The sequence below is a fragment of the Tachypleus tridentatus genome, chromosome 7, assembly GCF_004210375.1.
Source record: "Tachypleus tridentatus isolate NWPU-2018 chromosome 7, ASM421037v1, whole genome shotgun sequence".
NCBI classification, from domain to species: domain Eukaryota; kingdom Metazoa; phylum Arthropoda; class Merostomata; order Xiphosura; family Limulidae; genus Tachypleus; species Tachypleus tridentatus.
This window is the reverse complement of record NC_134831.1, coordinates 171,980,837-172,001,302: the sequence shown is the minus strand read 5'-3', so window position 1 is coordinate 172,001,302 and position 20,466 is coordinate 171,980,837. Positions and strand designations below refer to the sequence as shown.

The 20,466-nt window shown below is 31.8% G+C and overlaps 1 protein-coding gene across 4 annotated transcripts; it reads right to left on the bottom strand.

Annotated features, from left to right (window-relative positions):
• Positions 1 to 526: 526 nt before the first annotated feature.
• Positions 527 to 20,198, bottom strand: Caf1-105 (chromatin assembly factor 1, p105 subunit). 4 transcript variants are annotated; one of them, XM_076515664.1, is made up of 15 exons: positions 20,052 to 20,198; positions 18,408 to 18,540; positions 14,811 to 14,910; positions 12,749 to 12,775; positions 12,108 to 12,213; positions 11,230 to 11,333; positions 10,399 to 10,495; positions 8,689 to 8,776; positions 8,037 to 8,203; positions 6,933 to 7,039; positions 5,772 to 5,817; positions 4,796 to 4,921; positions 3,505 to 3,624; positions 1,776 to 2,228; positions 1,411 to 1,542 (listed from the first exon to the last, which is right to left on the bottom strand). In XM_076515664.1, exons 2-14 carry the CDS (start codon positions 18,528 to 18,530, stop codon positions 1,784 to 1,786), a joined length of 1,656 nt encoding a protein of 551 aa, XP_076371779.1. In that variant the 5' UTR covers positions 18,531 to 18,540; positions 20,052 to 20,198; the 3' UTR covers positions 1,411 to 1,542; positions 1,776 to 1,783. The 4 variants fall into 4 exon arrangements, with proteins under 4 accessions (XP_076371777.1, XP_076371778.1, XP_076371779.1 ...); XM_076515665.1 differs by having other exon boundaries at positions 1,422 to 1,542; positions 1,783 to 2,228; XM_076515662.1 differs by having other exon boundaries at positions 527 to 2,228.
• Between the last annotated feature and the right edge of the window lie 268 nt (positions 20,199 to 20,466).

The following is a 20,466-nucleotide window of genomic DNA, read 5'->3' as shown; positions in this document are numbered from 1 at the left end:
TTCAGCAATGGTAAGCAACATGTAATATCTTGTAACAGTACATGATATAACCATGAAGAATCACTGGTGCGAAGTGAGGCCAACTGAGGTATAGGTTCACTAAGATAAGGCTTTTAGTCATATCTGCCATTGAACTGTCAGAAACTTCAAGCAGAAAGAATTTCCATCAGAAGATATACTGGCCAGGTTTCTAGATGCAGAATCCATAAATTTCTGAATGATCAGATTGGGAAGTTCTTGTCTGCATACATTAGATGGTTTATGGATAGCCGTATGGAGGGATTGTGTGCCTTGGGCACGACAGCCTTCTATAGTGGAAGCTATTCCGTATGGTTATTTTCGAGATGCACATTTGCCAGATACAGCATATGTTCAAACCTCTGAACACACTTATTTGTAGGTTGACCTCCATCTTATCAAGGGTGTTGTTCTCACACACCCTTAACACACGAATAATATTGTCATTTCACATCAGTAGAATAATATATTTTAAAATTACTCACTTGTCCAATAAACAAAATTTATGTAAAATCTATATTATTTTATTTTTATATACGATACTTAAAAAAAAGTTACAATTTTTTTTTCCACAATTCACAGCACACATGGCATACGTTAAGATTCAGATAATTTACATGAACATGACATATCAGAATTTTAAGAGTAGTTCTTTTTCTCAAACTAAATTACAGCAAACATTTAATGTGTCTAAACTCAATTCAAGTCAAAGAAACTCGACTGCAATTAAAAACAATATTGCCAAAACTTCCAAGTTTAATGTACAGTTACTTGTACAGTTCAGACAAAGAATGCTGAAGCAAGTCTTTGTAACACGCCTTGCTGTCCATTTGTAAGATAAATATAAGCTTTAAAGGTTACCTATTTAACTCCTTTGGTAAACTACCAATTTGTTTAATCTGAACTACTCACAAAATTAGATTTCTTATGCTTCCAAAGAATATTTACAAATTTCTCAGTTTTTGTGTACAACCACATCCTTTTCCCCCAAGTTTCTTTCTTTAAAAAAAATCATAAAAAAACAAATACACAAAGTTTAAGTTAGTTTAAGAAAAAACGTTTTTTAAAATAATTTTTACTAAAGGAATATGGCCAGTTATGCTAATAGTTTTCTCATATTCACTATGTAATCTTTAAATTTTTTTTTGGGGTGCCAGGTTTGATTGAAAATAAATGAAAAAAATACAGAATAGGGTGAAGTAAATGTACTTCCAAGGTAAACCTAGAACCCCTTGAGGGTCATGATATAGTATCATTCAGGTTAAAATATAATGAAAGAAAACCTAACAGGATTCACTGTTATAACACTGTAAGGGAACGAGCGTGATAACAAAAGAAAGACAAAGTTACTCCATTTCTAGGGGGTTAACTTGGTGGTACAAGCCTAAGTTGAAAAAGGTGTGGGGACTCCTGAATGCCATGAGAAAAGAAAAATTTTCTCACTTCTGTTGTTTCCTGCATGTTCCATGGACAGATGCACCAAAATATTCCCAAAACTTGTAGCCATTTTCTTGGCTCACATACCTACTCGAAAACAAAATTCTTGGAATAAATACCTTAAAAATTAAACTGTGACTTGCAAAATAAAAGTCCATTTCAAAGCAGTTTAAGTTCACCTAAGCTCACTTAAGAACTGTTAAGTTTGATGAAGGTAAAAATAAAAAGACTAAAAAAGAAACAGTGACAGTTGAAACTTCTAGAGATTAAAAAAAACTTCTGTTAATAACATTTTGGCTAATTATAAACCCATAAATTACCATTTACTTCAAGGTTTGTTTGCAGGTCTAGCCAAGGTAATTAATTGAACTCGTCGTGGGGGTTTCTCCCCTTGTTGTCGTGTTTGGAATGACTGGGGCTCCGAAGAAACACTTTCAGATGCCCTGATACTCTGAATTTCTTTACTTGGGGCAAAATCCATTGGTTCTTGACCTTTTTGTACAGATGAACTACTTTCAAGTGCAACAGTGATTTTCGGAGAGTTTTGAGTTTTTGTAAAGTCTGATTGGGCAACACTTGGTATCAATGATTCAGTGACGTTTCCACTAACATCTTGGTTGGCTGAAGTTTCTCCAACACATTTGACTGTAAAGTTCTGTTCAGAGCTTACAAGATTTGGAGAGGTTTTTCCTTCCAATGTGGGCAATGCTGTTACATCAGTTTTAGCACTAGAACAAGTTGCACTTGTTTCTATACTTTCTTTAAAGTTTGCACTATAAGAAAAAAACAACAACAAATGCCACCTAAATAACAACAGACATTGAGAATGCTCCATCACAAAATAGAAGTCTTTTTAAAATTAGCATGTCATTTTAAATAGGTATTTTAAGAGTCACAAATAACATACTGTCTTGGCATGAACCACAGTATCCTTCTACATTTGCTAATTTTAAGAATTGTTCATTGTTTATGAAACAAAAATTTAATAGCTCTGTTTCTTAATCAGTATTAACCTATGAGACATTTTTTTTAGCTATAATTTTATGCATCAACAATACCAAACGTAGGGTGCATGCTGTTATAATACCAAATTTGATTTTGTTACTCATCAAGATTTCTGTGAGACTCAAACAGAAATTTTTAAGGCAGTTTTGAGTATATTAATGTATGAAACCCAGGGCATAGCTAAATACATCAGTTGGTAGGGTTTTGCCTTCTGAGTCCAAATCTGTAAATGGACCTCAAAATGGTCAAAAGATGATTACTTGAAAAACTCATAGCCATTCTATGAGCCACTATACCACTGCTAACAACTTTAGGGATCTAAACATGTACTCTTACGACACACTTTCTATCCTAGCAGCTCTTCTATGAACCCTTTCTGACAGTTCAATGTCACTCCTTAAGTAAGAAACTCAAGACTGAATACAATCTTCCATGTGAGTCCTAAATAAACTAACAAACATTATTGATCTTTATTTTCTTTAACTTCTTGGATGATGCCAGGGTGGCTATGTTCTTTCAAAAAAGTTCTTTGACTTTCTAGTCTTACAGATGCATGCTCATGAAACACCAATACTTTATATTTATCCCTGCCTTAGTTCATTAACCTGCTTAAAAGTGCTTCAAATTACGTTACTAGGGAACCAAAAGATCTTCAAACGAGGACAACAAAATGGTAGAAAACAAATGTTACATATTTCTTTACAGACAGATGCTGATATAACCTGTCAAAAAATATAACAAATTAAATATCTACTGCAAAATAAAATACCACAGAATGACCAACTAAAACATACTAAATGTTTTTTGTAAGAATGTAGGTTATGAAATAATAAAGAAGGGGAAGACCACAGTCATCTTTATCTTTTCTAGATTTTCAGAAAATTTACAATCTTGTTTGTCTCTGTGAACCACTTTTTAAGCTTCTCCAGGCATTCCAGGAATGTGGCTATTTTGGATATGAACTAAAAAGTAGTTATAAAACATGATTTCAGATGTGATGTACATATCACTGAAAACCCTCAACAAGTATCAATGGAATGCTACCTGTCTCCAGTTGATAAGTGTGGCTTCTGATATGGAACACCCAACTCTCCCTCTGAAAACCTGATGAAGGAACAGTATCCATCAGTGGATGAAGCTATTAACATGAGCCCATCAACAGACCTGACCAAAACAGAGAAATCAAACCATTATTTGAGGACAAGAAACTTGAAGTAGCATCATCTAGCTAAATAAATCACGTTAATAAAATCAACTTTTTAAAAATTACTTTATGCATAAAAAATTTGGAAAAGACATAAAAATGCCTTATTTAAATTAGATCAAAACATTTAGTTATCACAAGTTTTATATTTAATTGAGATGAAAAATATACAAAATTTTGGTTTTTAACACCATCATTATCATTCCTTGGTTCAGGAGTTAAACCGTAGCTCACTAAATTATAGAGATTACTCATTCTGAGCTGGTTTTAAGACAAAAGAACTGATTTGGTACTTATGTATCACACTGCTTCTGGGTCCATGATTTCAGAGTCCCTAATATATCATAAGCCAAATGCCATCTTTATGAAATAACTAATGTTGAAAATAACCCACTAATTTCTGTTGAGGTTTCTCATGTATTTTGCATAAAAATGAGTTATATCATTATATTTCTTTATTCTTAATATCTGAGTGTAGTAGAAGGTAGAAGTAAAAAAAAATGTTCATTAAGTTGCAATGGTAAAGAAAGGTTAAGAAATTCTGAACTATATATGCAACATGATGCAACTTCCAAAAAAAAATCTACACAGTCTATCAACTCTCTGAGGCTAAACTTTTAAATAAAATCTGCTAATTTGTTTGAACACAAGATATATTAATTGTTTATCCATACTGCAATGATAGCAAACAATAAAAACATACATGTTTTTGAAGTTAAGAATATTAAACATAAGATCTTTTGTTGTTGTCACACTAGCTCCCTTATGGTATTATAACTGTAAATTACATTAGGTTTTTCTTTAAACTTTAGCTGGAATGATACTATATCACGACCTTCAGGGAATTCTAGGTTGATCTTGTAAGTAAAAAATTTTTTTACAGGTTCCCTAGTGAGCGTAAGAAACTTGTTAGCAAAATTGATCATCTTTTTTCAGTAAAAATTGCCTATAAAACATTTTTTTAATAAAGTAAACCTTTTGTGTTTGTATTTTATATAAATAAGTTAAAAACAAAGTTTAAGTAACAGAAAATAAAAGTTACGAGCTAGAAATTACCTCTTTCACTAAGAGAAAAATAAGATGTTTTTAAACTCCACACAAAAAATTATGAGAAAAGGTATAAACACCTACCATGCCAGATCACTCAGCCGAGTGAAGTGAATATTAGAAATTTTTGCAAAAGGTAGTGTCTGTTGCGTGTCATATAGTAGAAGAGAGTCCTGTGTAGCAACAGCAAACACCACACGATACGGAAGACTGAAAACAGATCCACTGAGTGGATTAGGCTTAAAATAATATTTAACCATATTAAGACAACTGTTTAGTGACTTCTAGTCGACTTGGAATTAGAGCTTTTATGATACTATCACCAACCTGCATATAACTGGTTCAGGCTTATGTTTAAATTATGGACTTTGAAAGAGATGAAAAGTTGGTCACTAGTTCTATTATAATATTGACAACCTGCATCGTAAGGATATGAATACGTTTATCTGGAATAGAAACCTTTCAACCAGTAGCTTCATACATTAAATGTCAGTTAGCTTCAAAAATATTCTTAACAAAATATACGAGTTGATCTTTTCTGACCAAAACTAACTTAACAAAACAAACTGGAAAAAGGGAAACAATCAATTAAGGAAAGTTGTAGAAGAAAAGTTAATATTTAGAGTAAGGACAAGATCTATAATATACAACAAAACATTTATTTACCCAACAGTCAACATTAAAAGACTGTTCATGTTTTGGTATATTCACATACATTAAACTTTACTGATACTTTAGTTTCCATCTTTATAAGTTTCATAATAAAATGGATTTTCTGTATCATACTTTCTTCTAACCATAACTACAGAGCATTAACTATACATTAACAAAAAGAACAGTTTCAGTGTGCCCTCACGTGTTACAGAAAGATGTACAAACAAGTTTCTCCTGATAACCAAGCTCTGAAAACAGAGAGCTAAGTTTACAATGAATTACACTTGTGGTAAAACCAAAAAAGGGTAGAAATGAAAACATCTCAATGACTGATTTTATGTAAATGATTTAAGCATATTTATAATGTTTCTTAACTACTTGAATAGTACTAGATCATTTATCTTACCTGAAGACTGACAAAGTGTCTTTTTCCAAACTCTCTTGTTCTGTTTCTGAAACCCAAACATTTGTTTTAGTTCCAAAACAAATTGGAAAGAAACATACACTAAAATATCCAAAGTTAATTTTGAATTTGAACCAACAAATCTATTAGCTGAGGGTTGCCAAGCCCCCAGATCTGTACTTGTTGTCAAAACATCTTTTAGTATTCAATGTTAACTTGAATTTCTAAGAAAAAAAAAATTCAGCAGAAATCTCAAATTTCCATGCTACAAGGTGATAATCACGAGGCTAGTTAAAGGTTTTAACGTTAATTACAAAAACTGTAAACCAAGTTAATTTTCAAAGTCTCAGTTGCACATAAACATATTACTGAATTAACTAATTATGATTACAACCTTTAAAGATGTGCTAACTTACAGCTTCTACAGATAAGCCGGACTACAACCTTTAAAGAAATGCTAATATACAGCTTCTACAGGTAAGTTGGACTGCAACCTTTAAAGATATGCTAATCTACAGCTTCTACAGGTAAGTTGGACTATAACCTTTAAAGATATGCTAACTTACAGCTTCTACAGGTAAGTTGGACTACAACCTTTAAAGATATGCTAACCTACAGCTTCTACAAGTAAGTTGGACTACAACCTTTAGAGATATACTAACCTACAGTTTCTACAGGTATGTTGGACTACAACCTTTAAAGATATGCTAGCTTACAGTTTCCACAGGAAAGTTGGACTACAACCTTTAAAGATATGCTAGCTTACAGTTTCCACAGGTATGTTGGACTACAACCTTTAAAGATATGTTAAGCTACACCTTTTAAAAGTGTGTCAAGTTGAAATACATAGCTAAAAACTCTTCAAGGTGAATGATGCATAAATTGTCCTACACCAAACAATGTTCATCTGCAAATTTTAAGGACAAGTTTAAGCTGTGTACAAAATAAGAATCAGTGTTTAAACATGTTTCCTCTTCATATTTATACTAAGAGAACAACAACAAGTAAATAAAGTAGACTATCTTGGTACTTACTGAACAGGAGAAAACACCATAATAATATATGTCTAGAGGGTATCTAGTAAAACACTAAGACATTAAGAACACGCTTTACATGTTAACTCCTGAAATTATATATAAAGATAATAGCAAAATGTTCCCTCACCAGGTGGCAAAACTCCATTCTTTCTCCTCTTTCTGAGTTCAAACAAAACAGGACAGCAACGTACTGCTAAAGTAAACTTCTTACCTGTAGGCAAGTACATCACAGGCCTGAAAATAAAACAAGTTTTTTATAACAGAAATACAAACAGACAAAACTGTATAAATATGATAAACACATAATTTAATTGTGACAATATATCTAATAAATAAAATATGAGTGGCCACAAAAAAAAAAATTTAATTTCATATGACACTTCCAGAGAAAGTGCAATTTTTTAGGAAGTGGAAAAGTATAAATCGGGCAATTGGCATTCACAGCTAAACATTAAATTAAGGCGATTCACTAATGGACCTTTGGCCCTCTAGAGTCATTGACACCCAGAGTAATGTTACCAAGTTTTTTAAAACATATTCCCATTTATTTCTCTGGCATTTTTACTTCAAGTTTCCCTGCAATTTTTGTTCCATGACTATCTGATACAGAGCAAAGTACTATTTTACTTATTTCATGTGGCAATTTTTCTTTTTTTGTAAAATTCAACCATCTTACAAAAAGGAAAGTTATTTTCAAACCGTTTGCAAATTTCCTATCAAGATTTTACTAACAGATGGAGGTAGTTTCATACTATATTCAGAGAATAAATACTGACCAGATTAGGGCTGTTTTACATTTATTTAACTTCACATTAAAGCTTCGTTTTCATAAGTTATGGCAACTACTGTACTATTAGCCAGCTGAAATGTTTATAAAATGTGGTCTATCTGAAGTGGGGTAGTAGTTAACACTTCACTCTTTGTGGCCATAAGTGCTTAAGTCTTTATAACTAGATTTCCAATATGAAAAGCTACACAAAGATTATCTGTGCTAGTTCTCCCTAATTATGAAGTGATAAACCAGCTACCTAGTCATCACCATCTGCATTCAACTCTTGTTATCTGTACAACACTCTCACAGCCCCAATGTGCATTTCTTGTCTTGGTGGTAATAAGACAAGAACTACAGTTTTAGAGTGTCAGGCCACTGGACTGTGTTAGGTCCATTAATTATCACACAATTCCAACAAGTTTTCTCTGGTAAAATTATTCAAGGAAATGAAAATGTCACCTGTTTAAAGAGTGGCGACAAAAAATGTAGACAGCATTGGAAAACTTTCCATCTTCCTGTTCAAGTATTCCTGTTGGGACAATAAGTAACTCTCCGTCTGGACTAAATGTAAGTCTCCGAGAAAAGGACTTCAGAGTGTCATCGTAAAATATCCGAGTTGGTTTATTCTTTTTGTTTGTTACCATAAGAGGAACAAGGATGGAGAGAAAACACATCAACACATTTATAGGTACATACATATAAACACACACACACACACACACATATATATATATATATATAATTAGAAAAGAGCCAGGTTAAATTAGCACCTTAGGAAAAAACTAAACCCTTTCATAAGCTATTAGAAGGACCACAAAATGTTTAGTATAGAGAGAAGGGCTACTATAATAAAATTTTCAATCTTGACAAGTTAAAAAAAACCCACAAAAAAACACAAATTGTTTAAATGATACTTCACAATTTTGTTTAAGAAACATCTTCAAAGAAAGAAAACAACAAAAACTAAATAACATATCCATCTGCAACAGTAAAGAAATTTAATTACAATTCCTGAATAAAAATTAGATTGAAGCAATAAATATTTAAATGTCCCAGTTTTACCAACAAGTTTAATTTCTGACTTGACGAATACTAATCTCAGTTAGCTCACCTCATCTTGCGACTCTTCCGATGGGAGGAGAGTTTTCTGGATTTTGTACACTACTCGCTTTGTTTGAATATTGTATATCCTGAGAGTTCTGTTACAATGAGAGAAATAATTAATTGTTGTTGCCTGAATAATGTACATTCTGAGTTCTCTTACAATGAGAAAAAAAACAAACTGTTGTAAAGCTCTTAATACAAAACTAAGTAACAATGAACAAACACAAATTAAAAAAAACAAAAACAGATTCGACCAACTAGTTTCAACGTACCACGTGTATCATTTTTAAAGCTATACTGTGTGTACAGCTGCATCTAGCAAGTGTTGTTTTCTTGGTTTAATTTTTCCATACATATGTCATAGAAAACAGTCTTTATAATTAATTCAGTTGAAAGCCCATGAGTTCATCAGCATTATTGTGTATTTCAGTAGCTTTTCTAATATTCTTTGATGAAAATATCTAGTTTGTATTAGTCTTGTTTCTGTTAATTTGATTGCATGGTCATTATGGGACACAAGAGTGACAACAGCCGATTTTTCCATTTCCAGATGGTAACAATGAACATCAGATTCTTTTCTTTTTACATTCAATGATTGTGTACTTTGATCCATGTACATTTTGAGTTTGTTGTTGTTCAATAAAGCAATTCTTTTATCTGAGATTTTTGGATAACGTAAACAAATAAATTTTGTTTTTCACACATTATTACCTTTGCTTTGCTGACTAAACTGGTATCAAATCCTCACAACACAACATTTTTTAAGTAGTTAATATCTTGCTCAGCTTAAGTAGGTATTGAAAATACTCCAAATTTGTGTTTTGTAAATATTAAATTTTTTGTTTCTATATATAGCTTGATCTTTTGTGGGACTACAGACTAACACTGTTTTGTTTTTGATAAACCTGTCACAGGAACTTGTGATTACAACAGATAGAAAGGCAACTCTGTTATCATTTTTTGCTTTTTAAGTGATTTGTTTTGTTTTGGATTTTGTGCAAAGCTGGAAAAGAGCTATCTGCTAGCCATCCCTACTTTAGCAATGAAAGAATAGAGGGAATGGACCTAGTCATTACCACTCTTGGGCTACATTTTTACCAATGAAGAGTGGGATTGACTGTTACATTATAAGGTCTAGCAGATGCCAGATAATAAAGTTTTTACTGAACTGGTATGCTCAACCTGAATGACCTCTCCAGTGATACGTGGGCAAGGAACACTCAGCCATTACAAGGTCTAGCAGATGCCAGATAATAAAGTTTTTACTGAACTGGTATGCTCAACCTGAATGACCTCTCCAGTGATACGTGGGCAAGGAATACTCAGTCATTCTAAATTTAGAAGTGTTAAGCAAGAGAAGGTAAACCCTTCTGTAGCACCTAATGCTTACAGGGCTTGACTCAGGGTAGAAAATAACTGGACACTGTTTACATTTTTTGAATGAAATGACTTGTATTTCCAGGTGAAATAGTGTCTTGTGCAATAAGTGGGCCAGATCAGATAAGTCAAAAATTCACCTTCACTTCAAAACTGATGACAAGAGGGAGCTGGTTGGTTATACACTAGAATGGACTGTTGTAGCTGTGCCCAGTAAGTACCAGAACATTCCAATTTGTAGTCCAGCAAGATAATCTGTGGACTGTTGTTACAGAACAAAGAACTTTTATGTATCTCACTTACAGATCCTAACTATATAATAACACCACAAGCATCTCACCTGTCTGAGCCTAATGTAGCAAGATACTGGTTGAGAGGGTCCCAAGACACACCTTGGACAAACCCTTTGTGTTCTGAAAGTAACCCTATGTTTTTACCTAAAAGATAAACATACTTAGTGTCAACTTATGCTTCAAAGATAAACAGAATGGAATAAGTAAAAATTTTAACGAGAAATTTCTTCCACATCACAATTTGCACCAAAAATAAAACATTTCCAATTAAGTGCAATATCAAAACAAAAAATTATAAACTGCAAAAACTTTTAAACTGTGTGTAGTTCCCAATTAAAGAAAAATAATATATGGGAACCAAAACATTACCAACATAGTTGTTTCTACAAATCTTAATGAACTGTAAACATGATATATTTACATAAAACTTATTTTTTACTATTTACAGCCACACAAGTTTATGAATAAAAGAAGTGATCATGAAACTTGAAGTTTCCTATGCAGTTATTATTATATTTTCACCACTTTGGCTTTACACCTTCACCAAGAGTTTAACTTTCTATTATCAACGATCACTCAAATTAAGAATGATTCATAACTATATGACAGACAATTATATAGATAGAGTAAAGCCTCTGATGCAGATATAAAGCTGAAATGTTTGGAAAATAAAACTCTTAGTAAGAACTTATTAGGCTTATGGTTGTTTCCTTTATTCATAATTATGTGCACCATAATTTGGTTAGCATTACATTATTTAAGAAATGTTACAGAATATTTGGTAATTGATTAGATAAAAAGAACAATAGAAATTCTACTTATATATAAATCATTGAGTTTTATATAACATTATGAAACTGTCTGTTTCAGTGCCATACCTTTCTGAACATCCCATAAAATGGCACTGTTGTCTACTGACCCTGAAATAATATAGTTGCTCTCTGGTGCCCATGACAGATCACAGATGTCTTCAATGTGTCCTCTGGTAGCAGAAAATAGAAACAACTATTAGCAAATTTTGTGCAGATCTAATACAAAACAAGATAATTAAGAAAAAATTTTTGACAATGAAAATGTATCAAAATAAAGGTGAATTGGGTATTACTAGAGTTATCTTCTTTTAACAAAGCAATACCCATCTTAATTTTACTTGAAGTAATTGGTAGTTGAGGTGATACAGAGAATATAGCTTTAAATATGCCTGTTAGTATCAAAATGACCAAATGAATGGACACTTCTTACAAATGTAGCCCACTCAGAATCTACCACAGTAAAGCTGAAATGTTTGCTCATTTCATAGTTACAGAAAATACCCAGCAACTCTGAAATGAGGTTTGTCAATTTTGTATTCATGGACACAACTCACTTTTTCTTTTAAGAATAATTTCAACTCTTCCTATTTTTCTGACAATTTAAGTTCTTAAAGTTCTTTTATTACTCTTTTTTAGGCTTGATAACAGCTGTAATTAGATGTTGAATCTTTATTACTCCTGCTTAGGCCTAATAATAGCTGCAGTGGAACAGTCACATACTTGCAACTTTTTTAAGGCCTGACAATAGCTGTAGTTGGACAGTTACTTATATATTACCCCTTTTTAGGCCTGATAATGGTTGTAATTGGGCAGTCGTAACGTCAACAGTCTACTTAAAAAAACAATAACGTTTCTTCCCAATATGCCTTTTATAATCTTTGCTTTATTTTTATCTGTACACAGAGATTCTACTTTTATTTGTACCACAAAAATGTCTTCCTTACCTAAGCATTTTAAACACACCCCAGTGTTCCTTGTTTTGCACTTCCTCTTCTACGAAAATGTCTGGTTGTTCCTTCTCCTGCTGCTTCCACAGAATCAGAGCTGCCTCTGAAAATAGTGATTGAAAATAATAACAAAACTCTATAAAATAAGAAAGATATAAATGTCAAAAATGTTGTTGTTCTGATTCAATAAAAATATTTAAACACGATCTTCTCAATGGGGTCTTTTTCTTACTGTTCATGTTTAACTACTAAAGAGTTGTTAACAAGACATAGAAATATATTAGCTCATATTGAGCTTAACAAGGTAAAACAAAATAGAAATGTCAAGATATGTTGAAAGTGTTTTCAGCTAAACTGAGCATTAGATACCTCAGGTTTAATGAAATATATAGACATTCAAACAAGGCATAAAAGTATAGATTATTTTGAACTTTTAGTTTAGAACGTGGAGAGTTAGGACTAACCTAATCCTCCTAAGATGGTTGAACCATACAAGATACTGAGATTATTCCACAAAAATGTTTTTCTCTCAAACATAATAACTATACTTCTATTTTCCTATTTCTATGAATACAATAAAAATAAACACATTCTGTTTAAATGACTACTATATTACTTCATAAGGAAAATCAACTCACCATCATCACCTGATGCAAGAATTTCACCTTAAAATATAAAAAAGTTTATGTATATTTTCAAAAGGTAAAGAACTATATATCATCATGAAATTTTTTGAAACAATTAAAAATTTAGGACTAACACCTAAATTTAAAAAAAAAATCTATATCAGTGAGGTAAACAACTTCTACATCTTACTAAGTCACTTAGAGGTAGATACAATGTTTTTTAATATTAAACAGCCATTTGATGAACTGTTTGTTACAATACCAATATAGGTAAACAACTTCAAGGTAACAATATCATAGTAACCACTTTAATCATTTATTTAATATTAAACAGCCATTTGATGAACTGTTTGTTACAATACCAATATAGGTAAACAACTTCAAGGTAAAAATATCATAGTAACCAATTTAATCATTTATTTAATATTAAACAGCCATTTGATGAACTGTTTGTTACAATACCAATATAGGTAAACAACTTCAAGGTAACAATATCATAGTAACCAATTAAATCCTAATATTCACTAGTTATTTTTAAATTATTATAAAAAAGCATAAATTTAAGTACAGATGTGGCTAGGATTGCAACACTGTTCTGTTATAACATCATTGATAATATATCTTATATTAGTTGGAATTTTAGAAAGCTTTTGGTAAGATGTTATATAAGATGTATATGATACATATATATATATATATATATAAACACAGATGAAGATGGGGATAAGTTAATTAAATTAGATAATGGATGGATAGGTAGAAGAAAGCAAACAATTCATTAATGGAGTTCAGTGCCTCTGGGATATGTTAAGCCAGTTAATGATATAAAAACATTGGGTCTGGCTGTTATGATGATGCTATATACAAGGTTTTGCATCTGAGCCATATTATACATCTTATACAGGAAAGAGAACAAACTGCTTAAGAGACAAATACTACTGAAATGATAGAACTAACAGTTTTGGTGCATGTATGTGTGTACACAGTAGAAATGCTTTTGAATTTTCACACAAAGCTACATGAGGACTATTTGCCCTAGCTATTCCTAATTTAGCAGTATAAGACTAGAGGAAATGTAGCTACTCATCACTACCCTTCCTCAGCTATTAGGCTACTCTTTTACCAATGAATAGTGGGATTGAACATCACATTATAATTCCCCCAAAGCCAAAAGAATAAGCATGTTTGGTGTGATGGGGATAGGAACCTGAGACCCTCAGACTATGAGTCGAGTGCCCTAACCACCAGCTTTAGGAGAAATGACTAAAATTAAAGAAACTATATTTTCTTCATGTAAATCCCTAGTTATACCTTGTTGGAATACTGTTAAGAGTTCTTGGTTCCCTCCCCTTAAGGACACTTAACTGTTGCATAGAAGAGTTATGAAGAAGATCCTAGGGATGGATGGGTTGTCATGTAAGGTTAGCTCAAAATCTCAAATCTTCTGTCTTGAAGTTAGAAGAATCAATGGTGATTTAACTGAGAATTCTAAATTATTAAAAGAAATGACAAGACTGAGGCACAGGATGTAGCTGTGTTGAATTCCAAGGGCACTCAAATATGGAGTCTTAAATTTAAGACATGAAACGTTCACATGTATATCTAGTTAAGGCAATTCTATTCCTCTTTTAGGATGGTAAACCTGTTCAACTCACTACCATCCAGTGGAAAAGGCTACAAACTGACAGGACTTCCAGTCTTCTGACACATGAAAAGCTAATTATGGACCTTCACAAATATTTTTCAAAAGAATATGTGTTTTCTTATAGCAAAGTCACATCATGCTATCTGCTGTGTCCATGAAGGGGAATCGAGTCCCTGATTTTAGTGTTGTAAATCCATATATTTACTACTCTACAACAGGGGGACATTTTTCAAGAAAGTGATTCTTAAGGTTTTGACAGATAATTTAGGAAAAACTCAAACTGGTTTCTGAACTTATTTCAATAAATTAATTATATTTGTATATAAATTATGATGTAACATGGTTAGCATTAAAAATGTTTATGACACATAAAACAAAACTTGATTTAAAGAGAAATGCATTCTTACTATTACCAAGAAAATTACTTACCACTTGGGGAAAATCTGACAATGTTAACAGGTTTTGTGTGACGGCTAAGATCGGCAACACATTCCACACCAATGTTACCAGCTGTGGATACACTCCAAACCTAAATATAAGAACAATGAATCTTAGACATGTGGGAAATTGAACTTGTCAACTTCAATACATTATTTGATATATACTATTTACCTTCAACACGTTACTCGACATATCTTGCTAACCTTTAACACATTATTATAAAATAAAAGAATCAAAACCTGGCAATGCATGAAATGTCTGGAAACTATCAGAACATTTTAGGAATTAAAGACGTGTAAATGATATAGTACGTATTATCTGTGTATAAAAATAATGCAGAAAATATATTCATGTGATTACAATAAAATATAAAACACAAAATGGACATTTAATGACAAAATGTTTATGCTATTGTGAATTCTAAATTCAGGTTAAGTAGTTAGCACACAGGATCACCTACAAAAGTTGTAATATTTTCAAAAGGAGGCCTAAAATCAGGCATGCCAATGACATTTATGAAAAAAAGAGGAAAAGGTATATAGCCTGGCGCCACAGCCGCCTGACTAGGGAAGTCCGGGGGCATGCCCCCCGGGAAATTTTAAAAAAATGGATGCTATTTGGTGTGATTTGGTGCAATCTGGGACATAATTTCTTTATGTTTTTTGACATTGCAATGTTGGAAAAGTACACAATATATATCATATAAAATAACAAAAGGAAATTAAAAGACTAAATCAAACTAATAAAAACTAACTTTCATTTACAGTTTTTAGCAGATTGATTTATTCTTTTAATATGCATTCATTTTTTAGAAGATATATCAAAATATCTAAAATTAACAAATAAAATAAAAAGTAAATAAATGAAATTTAAGATTGTTTATTTGCTATTTATTCAGTTTAATTTTTTTCTAAATCAAAATATATTAGTAATATGAGTTAATAAAGCCAAAATAACTCAGTAAATATTTCAAATACAAATCATTTCATTATTATCCTTTTTGTCATCAATAACATCATCATCATCAACTACTGGTATGCTGCCAATTAAATGTTTTACAGTCACTGCCAAAAACTACTTCTCTGCTGCATATATTCCATACAATTTTCAAATCACATAAAATTACTCTTTTGAATAATCATGACTACCTACAGTTCAAATTGTTCATCTATGCAATCTTGTCATTATACTACTGGTACCTTAATGTCAGTGAATTTTCCATTCTTTCACAAATTGACAATACAAACTAAAACAGCATATGAAGGAAAGCTATGACATTGCTTAAAAATTCAACTACTGATATGGTTCAATATTAAACTACTGATATCAGTGATATGCCTCAGAAATTAAATTTTGTACAGTCACTGACATCAACAACTACTGCTCTGCTGCATGTATTCCATTAAAATTTCAAATTACTTAAAATTACTCTACATGACTACCTACAGTAAAACTTGTTCATCTATACAATCTTGTCAGTAAATTACTGGTACCTCAATATCAGTATATTTTTCATTCTTTCACAATACAAACTGAAACAGCAAATCAAGGAAAGCTTTGACATTGCTTCAAAATAAAATTAATGATATGCTTTAAAATAAACCACTGGCACTATATGCTGCAGATAATAATAAAATGTTTTTCAGTCACTGATATCAACTTCTGCTCTGCTACATAAATTACAGTCAAATTTCAAATCACTTAATTTCCTTTAATCAATCTTGGCTACTTTCCTCTTTTTCGAGACAAGGGTTTCCAGTGCTCTCTTCCGAGCTTTTTTTCTCTCCTTCTCTGAATGGGCAGCTCTCTGTGCCTCTGTGGCTTTCTGGACTTTTTCTTTAGCCAAGGTGGCTGGGCCAGATTTCACAGAACCATAGGCCTCAAGCCTTTCTGCCCTTTTCTTCTGATTCTCCCTCAGCTTTGAGGTATACTTTGAAGCTGCTGATCTAATGTCCTTACACATTCTCTTGTCTACAGGATCAAAATGAACATATTTCCTTTTAAACAATTCAATCGCTGTTGTTTCTTTGGAGCGTAGAGAATATTTTATCGTCTGGTATGCACACGATACCAGACCACGAGAATTGCAACGAGACTGCCTCCAAGATGGCGGTCAGATTTTTTTTTTTTTCAATTAAACATTGAAAAAATACGATTTCTCCTCAAAAAACACCTACCCGGCCCCCAAATCGCTCATATACTCTCCTCGCATTTACACGAATCTCGTAAGTGATCGTTGGTCGTTTGAAATCCGCGTTTCAGTGGAAAAATGGCACACATGTAAAATACTAGTGCTTTTTAATAGTTGACTATCTTCTTCTTCTTCAGAACAGTCAACTATTCAAAAGTACTAGTATTGAGCTTCATTTTGAAAATATTGTGAATTATATTTATACCAAACCTACAGATGTTTATAATTTTTTTTATTTAGAAAATTTTCTCTTTTAATAAAAATCATAATCTAGTTACTGCTAATTAATACATCAAATAAAAGGACTCCCCGTATCATTTAGTTTGGTGATAAATAAAACTTACTGATTTATTTATTTGTTTTAGAGCAAAGCCACATTGGGCTTTCTGCTGTATCTACCTTAGGGAATCAAAACCCAGATTTTTATGTCCTTCAAGAGTATAAACTATGCAACATCAAAGTGAGCACTGCAATTTTTTTTGCCCCAGGATGTGAAGAAAACAGACTGGTTCAACTGTATGAATCAGTAATTATGAGCACAACTTCTCAGTAAAATGCACTGACCATCATGCATATGTTTTTGCATCTTTGAAAGAAATTCAGTATTTGTGTGAAATCCTTTTTATCAATGTAATAACTCATGAATTTTCCTCATAAAATCCCTGGATGGCTTTATATTTTTACTGTTTCAAGGACAGCCAAGAAGAACCAAAGGTTTCTATAGGTTGTATAACCAACTGTTTTCTGATATAGTTATGTAAATTTAACTTTTCTGAGATAAATGTCTAAGTTACAAAAGGTTAAAGGTTCACTCTTTAAGGTGTGGTTAAATCCTTGTCTGGACTACTGAGTTCAGTCTTGATTATTATAGATGTTGAAATGTTTCAGAGATACAGAATGATTTGAAGAGGACAATAAAACCTAAATACTTTCCTGCTGTATAAGAGAAAGGGATGAACGGGGAGGGAATACGTTTTTGTTTTTTTTAAATAACTTATGGGCAATAAAGAACCATCTGATCCTTCAACATTGCTAGAGATTTGGAAACCACAGATCTAGAGGATTTTTATAATTAAAAATTCTGCAGGAACCATGGCTAGTAGATTCAAATTTAAGATATGGGAAACTTCAAAAAAGACAGTGTTAGGCAACTTAGAGTAACATAAAAAGAGATTGATTGGTATTTTAGTAATGAAGAAATGATAAGTTGTTTTATATGTATTTTATTATAGAGTGACAGTAGAAAACAGGATAGCATAGATGGAAATGAAACAAAATAGTTACACAATAATACAACTACAATGATTACACTAACATTAGTTACAATCTAATAAAATATTCATTGAAAGATTTATTCAAAATATGGATTTTCTAAAACAATTAAAAACACTGACCAGTACATGTGAATCCTGGCCACCTGTTGCCATTCTTCGAACATCTCCTTCAGACCACTGGATATCTACACTTAGCACAGGATCTCGGTTGTGCCATGATATTTCTGGTACGTGACACTTCATGCTGCACCTGCTGCAGGGGCAAAAATAAAACTAATGCCATTAGTGATGAATCTATTTGTTCTAATAATTTATCTAACTGACAAGTTTGTTTTTTTCTTTTCTGACAGATGGAAGAAATGAGGTTTGTCAGTAGAAGTATAAAAACTTGCCACATTCTTAAAAGCACATCTGTTATTTTAAGTGCAAGATAACATGAAAAAAATCTGTTCCAATCATTTTCTATATCAGATAAATAATCCATTTTTCATCACGTGTAACTAAGATGTTTTGTTAGACATGAAGTTCTTGTGGAAAGAAAATAATTACACACACACACATATAAAAAAAAATTTCTTCAAAACATTTACAATTCAATTTGATATAATTCAACAATATTCCACTGATTTTTGATTAGATGCTGGTGAGAGCAATTTATTTTTATTAGTTCTAGGTAACTTCAAAGCCACAAGTTTCTAACTGTTAAACCATCAAGGTAACTTCAGAGTATCTAGACTTATTAACCAAGCTGCCACAAAAGTAGCCATAAAACAAAAAGACATATTGGCTTTTGATAACTTTCAGCACTTCCACTGCACTGTAAAACTGAAGTTAAAAAAAATAAAAAATTAGGCATTCTTGGAATCATGTTCCATTTTTAGCAACTGAATAAATATGGTTTCAGTAAAATACATGACAGGCAGCAACCCTAGTTACTAAGCTACCTCTGTAATTATTGAGCAGCAAAAACCAAAATGGTTTTCAGGGACATTTTCTGGTATTCTTTATATGATATTTCCTAAAGGCAGAAAGAGATTTACAAACTCATTAGAATAGAGTAGAACATGCATGAAAGAGTTCATTAAAGTTTCTTCCCGTAGTTCTAGTGAGAAAATTCATTATTGTTTAATCTCAGCTCCTTGTAGGCAAAATATATAATCGTGTGTCAATAGAAAACTTAAAAAAAGCCCCTTAATTTACTTATGAACTTACACATCTTGATCAACACAAACAAACAATGGGTATTACAGAAAGTATCAACTTAAAGTTCAAGGATTACATCTGCAGTAGAAGAAAAATTAATTTATTCTATTTCCTTTTACCCAAACTGTGATATGAAACTTTTACTGATCCATCTTATCCTTACTGAAGTTCATGGCAATTATACATTCTATATGATATGAGAACAAAAAACAAGGAATAAAAGTAACACAAATCTCACTCTTAACGCCTTATTGTTAGCAGTGTTACACGTTTTTTTTTAAACTTACATATCAATATTTCACTAAAAGAGAAATTGAGAAAAAGCATTTATTTAGGCTGCGTACGCGACTGAATGTTGTTATTCAAGACGTTAAGGTACTACCCACTGTAGACTTAGTAGTACACAATCACTGTTTAGCATTAAGTTCGTAATACCAGAAACGAGTATTATTAGTTTACTAGTAGTAAAACTTACAATACAATCAAAATTTAAATACGTCTATGGGCTTAAAACAAAAAAAAAGCTTTATATCTATTAGCTTATTGCAATTAGAAACTTACAAGTTGCTGTTTCTTGACCTATGGATAGATATTATACAAATTTTAAAACATTAGCAATGTTTTTCTCTGTAAAAAAACATAAATAAATAAAACTCAAAACTTAACTTCTTTTCAGAAACATCACTAACTTTCCCGCGAAGGAACATTGAGCGCCCTCTAAAAAACTGATAACTTATTTATTTTATTATCATCAATATAATTATATAAAACCATCACTTAACTATATGTTTCACCTCTATTATCTAAGCAAAGCAAAATGAGAATAATAACGATTATTTGTGGATGCAGCAGCCCATATTTTTAGATAATATAAACGTATCTTGGAAAAAACAAGAAAAAATGTAAATTGTAAATAAAAACAAACTGTAGCATTCTAGTTATGTCAGGTACAGAAACACGAAAGATATACAAAATA